Here is a 5185-nt window from a genome sequence, read left to right on the forward strand (position 1 = left end):
TCCCAATGTGCCTAAGCCTTTGCCAACTCCACCTTATCACTGGAAGGGAGTTTGGACTCGTCTTGTGAAGGACAATGAATAGGCTTCGTAACAAGCTCCAAATCATAGGACTCCAAAATGGCCAGCATCATGACTCACTAGATGCAGTAATTCTTGCCATTGAGCCTTTGATTTGATGGAAGAGTTGGTAACACAGGCACTTTTCGGTCCATGATCGCATGAAACTCATTCTCACCTACAATGCCTGCACAAAACACAAAAAGCAGCCCCCTCTGACTGTGAGAATGCAGCTTGCTAGGGCTCTTTACCACTTCTCCCTCTCCTTCACCTGCCGGAGTCGATGAAAAGATAAAATCTGCACTTGAAGGCCTAAAACGCAGCCTTCTTCCTTCTCTAACAGCAAAAACCAGTAGCAGCTTCAACAAATCTTCTCCTTTCTTGCATGCTCACGCTCACCTCAGCCTTGTTTTGATGCGCAACCCTCCTGCTTACCCTTGAACGCTGAAAATGCAGCCTTGTATTGCGCTAAAATCTCATCTTCAGGTAGGTCCACCCTAGGTCAGTCCTTCAATGCTCTGATACCATGTCAGAGTGAAGAAGTGAATGACCAAGACAAAGAGTGAACAGAGAGAGAAAGTGATAGTGAAACACAGAAAATCTGTAGTGAAGAATGCTGTATAAGGATTTAGAAATATACATGGGTGCAAAGAGAATCTTTGCGTATGTCTCCACCTTGAAGATCTCAATGTTTGTTAACGTCAAGGGCAGTCTCCACGGTCTGCAGCCTGAAAACTGGGAGCACAACTGACCGTGACTGCGACCGAGGCCAATAAATAGGCCAGCAAGAAAATGCCAAAAATAACAGGTCGGCTGCATTTAATAAATGCTGCAGCCAACTGGACCAGCTGTCTGACCAGCTGTCCGACCTGCTACGTGTCGCCAGCCTGCCTGTATGGACTGCCTGTCCAGGGAGATGCCAAGCTCTAACAGCCATTGCCTATATTTTTCAGGTAACTAACAGTTCCTACAAACTCTCAGATTTTATAGGCTCTAAGACCAATTGCTTCATCATAAATCTTCAAGAAAGTCTTTTTTATCATTGCTTCTCATCAGTGGTAGGGTTTCTGATCGAGCTCATAGTGGAGGCTTCTGGCCTCCATTGGCAATGCTTGAGTGTGAGCTTAATGCTTTAGTGATAATTTTAGTATCTGATTGGATTCCCCACTTCCCTAACACTAATGAGAGAGTCATGACGAGTTTAGCTTTCTGGAAGATTCAACTTGCCCCTGTTAAGGTAGACTTAAAAAATCAAAGCAATATTTAGTATGCAGTTTTCCTCTGAATCCAAGTGGATTTGAAGCAGCCAGTAGAGTCAACCAAGCAACCAGCATCAGACTAAGTACTCTGCTGACTTGGAAATTAAGAGTACTTCAGTGTAATACTCCAGAAGTTTCTTCAATCTTGGGAATTAAGACCTAAATGTAGCAGTCCCTACTGCAACAATCTACAGTGTTGTTTGGCCTCAAATGGCCACTTGATAGGAGATGCTTCTGCAAACCAAGAACTCAGTTCCAGCTACTCAACAGTAATGGTCTCTAGGGCAATCAGATTAGCAGTGTGTAAGTATTGCAATATAGGACAATCGCAGTCTCACTGGGGGGAGCATGGCACGCTTGCTTTAGTGAAGTAATACATTTTAGAGAATTGTACTCTTAGTGGGGGGTTGTAGCATGCTTGCTTATCCAGAGTCTCCCTGATGGTTGTAATTATCCAGGGACTTGTGGTTCAGTTGAGTGATGCTCTTTTATAACAGATCCAGCTGTGTGTTTTACCTTCTCGTTCTTGCACCATCTGTAGGCTGTAGCTAAGGCATTGCTGTAGCGTTGTGTTTTTGGCTTGTTAAGATGAGTTTTCAGCTTATTTCATTTTTCACAGCAGATATCCAGGCATTGAATTGTGTCAATTGTGAAAGTGGAAGCGCATTTATGGTCCTAGGACATAGATGCTTTCGTCGATTCTGACAATATCGAAAGAAGCACATTGGACTTACACAAATATTTAGCACGCAAAAGCATCTTTGTCTGAAATCAGAAATAAATGTCCGATCTGTTTACTTGGCAAACAAAACCATTTAGTCACAAATTCAAGTTTGTTCATCATTTCATGATTCAGGTCTTTGCGTGATCATCACCATAAACTTTCAATTGGCAGATCAATAGAGGTTCAAGCAATGTCCACATCAGAAAAGCTTCACTAAAACAATAAAGACAAGCAGTTCTTATAAGTATGTCAATGAAAAAGGTCAGATAGTCATACATTTGCACATTATGAAAGCAAATGCAAAATTTCCTCTTCACAACATTTACTTCATGGTTCAATTACTGGACCCTATGATCCATGTTAGAACCATCATGTCTTACATTACAAGATGGCGTTCATGTGCGAATCTGAGCTCTAGCACCTTAAGTAAAAACACTAGGGCTAACAGAGAGTGCCCAGAGATGTATGACCAACACAACCACCAAATATACTGAACACAATGAATAGGGCCAACTGAAATATAGTTGGGAGTGTAGGCGGATGCTCAAGGAAGAGGCAGAAAGGGATCCAAACAGACCTGTCATTCAATGGTGCTGGCTGAAGAGTAGGATGCCCACTTAGATCCTATCACTCTATAGTGTGGGGCGAGGGGTGCTGAAGGAGTCATTGATGACACAAATAAGCAAGAGTGTGCCATACTTGAAAGGATCTTGGCCAGAGCAGCCAGCCACCATTTGTGTCTTTAACTGTGTGAAATGTGTGTGAAGTATGCTGACCAACAACATAGCAGGCAGAGAAACCGCAAAGTGTGAGCTGTATCTGGGTGAGAAGTCACTTAGCAGCTGCAATTGATGAGGACAGCTGAAAGGGCAGGTCCAAGACAGCAAAAAAGAGGCGTCCAGCAGTCTTTGGCAGCCAGAGCATGTCGTGTTTGCAGCAGGGGCAAGCCTGGATTCTGGACAGCAACATTCATGGTGAGGAGGCAGCATGCTGGTCGCCAGGACAGCAGCACCTATCTCTTTCACAACCCCAAACAATGACTTTAGTAGGTGTGGCAGAAGCAGGAATGCTGAGGCAGACTGAAATATATATATGGCAATGGCAGATAGCAGCAACTTGGCAGTGGAAAGTGATGATGATTTGGGATAAAGAGTGGCATACCTGTAGTCCCCTTTTATAAAACATTTTGAACCAATTGACCAATGATCAAGGATTTATTTCGACCTAGCTTAACAATCCATGGATCTTCCACTCCCTTACGGAATGGGTATTATCTGTCTCATGTGTATCTTCCCTCACTCTTTGTAGGACCTGTGGATACTATCTCTATCTGTGATTCTGCCCTCACATTTTCTGAGAGTGAGTACTATCCCCCACTTTCTATATGATACATACCATTTGCATGTTCCACACTCATCTTAGAAGTGTGTGCTCTTTACCAAGGATATGTACATACTCGTGTTTTTGCATACCCGTTACCAAGGATATGTGCACACACTAAATATCTGAACCAGATTGAAACAGTTCCAGACAACGTCCATCATTCAATGTCAACTTGATACATGAAAATGTTTCTTTATTCAGAACATCAGAGGTGTAGCAGGTGAGGTAGCAGCAGTCAATTCAGGGGATGTGTTGGTGCATAGAATATGCTTTCTCATTTCCTTCTGATGGCAATCTTTCCTTGTCCTCTACTTTAGGGCACCAGCCTATGCTTGCATCTGCCGTCTGTCTAGATGGGTCACAAGTTTAGCATATATGGGAGAGCAGTCATTGTAGGTATCTTGCACTGATCTACTAAATGCTAGGAGACGTGTGCAGCATGTCAGAGAGATGGAAAGGTATTGCATGATCCAACTTTAAGGATTTTGAAACAAATATTTTTGTACCAGTGCTGTGGCCTGGCTCTGGATGGTTGATTCATTTTGCATGCCAGTCGTGCAGTTACTATGTACATCGGGTTTCTTTAATTTCCCCACAGTTCTCAGATCTGCTCTTTGGCGCATCTTGAACCACTGTGGGAATCGTTTTAGGGCTCATTTATATTTGGAGTGTGTTAACCTGCAGCTTGATGCTATGCTAGAGAAGAAAGGAGTCAAATTGGACAAAGTCCTGAATTTTGAAATTGCTGACTCAGTTTTGGAGGAAAGAATAACTGGTCGCTGGATTCACCCAGCCAGTGGACGATCTTACCACACTAAATTTTCACCACCAAAGGTTCCAGGAAAGGATGATGTGAGTGACAGCAGAAGAATGGTTGGCCACGTTAATATATTTAGCATGGACTCTAAGGTCATCATGCATGCAGTGTTGACTGGTTAAATTAAGCTGATTTGAAGGGCCATTGCAGCTTACAGGTGAGCCATTGGTCCAACGTAAAGATGATAATGCTGAGGTGTTGAAAAGCAGGCTAGGGGCATTCCACAAGCAAACAGAACCGGTAACAACCATTAACACTTTCATCTCTCTGATAATTGGTAGTATCTGTTGAGCCTGGTTTTAGACCAAGTCTTCATCCTGGAAACTTTTGGTCTCATGCGATCTCGTCTACTGATATCAGGTGATTGACTACTACAAACAGAAAGGGATAGTGGCTATTCTTCATGCAGAAAAGTCTCCTATGGAAGTATCTTGTGAGATCAAGCAGGCTTTGAAATAGTTGTGTCAATCACAAAGGGGATGGCTTTAGTAGATATGAATTGGAATGTATGAAGCCCTTCAACATCCACTTTTGTTAGGACTCTCTTGTTCTTTAGTATGCAATTGCTGGTCCAGGCCCGTATTGGTGTTATCCAGTGTACGAAATTTTTTACAACAATTACTTATGAATCAATTTTGAAGCTACGAGAGGGCATTTCACTTCAAGTGCTATGTGATGGGCATTGGTAGGAGATTAGTACAGAGGTCACGTCTGGCTGTTCTAATCTTCAGGACTCTGACTAATTCGACCCTTATAATCTCTGCTCTACCTGCAGATTCATGTCTTAGCTGATTGCCCGGAACGCGCTTGTTAAAACTGTCTATTATTCCATCATAGCGATGGTGGCAGGATTAGCAGGGATCTAGATGGCATGTGATTTAAAAAATGGTGTATAAGAGCAGGCTGCGAATTAGCATCCAGTGTTGACGAATGGATGGTTACACA

At 42.9% G+C, this 5185-nt stretch overlaps 1 protein-coding gene across 1 annotated transcript; it reads left to right on the plus strand.

Moving 5' to 3' along the window:
* Window positions 1-1714: 1714 nt before the first annotated feature.
* Window positions 1715-4904, plus strand: LOC148008619 (adenylate kinase 4-like). Its single transcript, XM_087674154.1, has 3 exons — window positions 1715-4275; window positions 4391-4480; window positions 4601-4904. The coding sequence occupies exons 1-3, from the start codon at window positions 3952-3954 to the stop codon at window positions 4697-4699; spliced, it is 513 nt and encodes a 170-aa protein (XP_087530280.1). The 5' UTR covers window positions 1715-3951; the 3' UTR covers window positions 4700-4904.
* The last annotated feature ends 281 nt before the right edge of the window (window positions 4905-5185 follow it).

Source organism: Lygodium microphyllum, unplaced genomic scaffold (genome assembly GCF_053477565.2).
Source record: "Lygodium microphyllum isolate KBCC unplaced genomic scaffold, Lygodium_microphyllum_v1.1.10 scaffold_113, whole genome shotgun sequence".
Taxonomy (NCBI): Eukaryota; Viridiplantae; Streptophyta; class Polypodiopsida; order Schizaeales; family Lygodiaceae; genus Lygodium; species Lygodium microphyllum.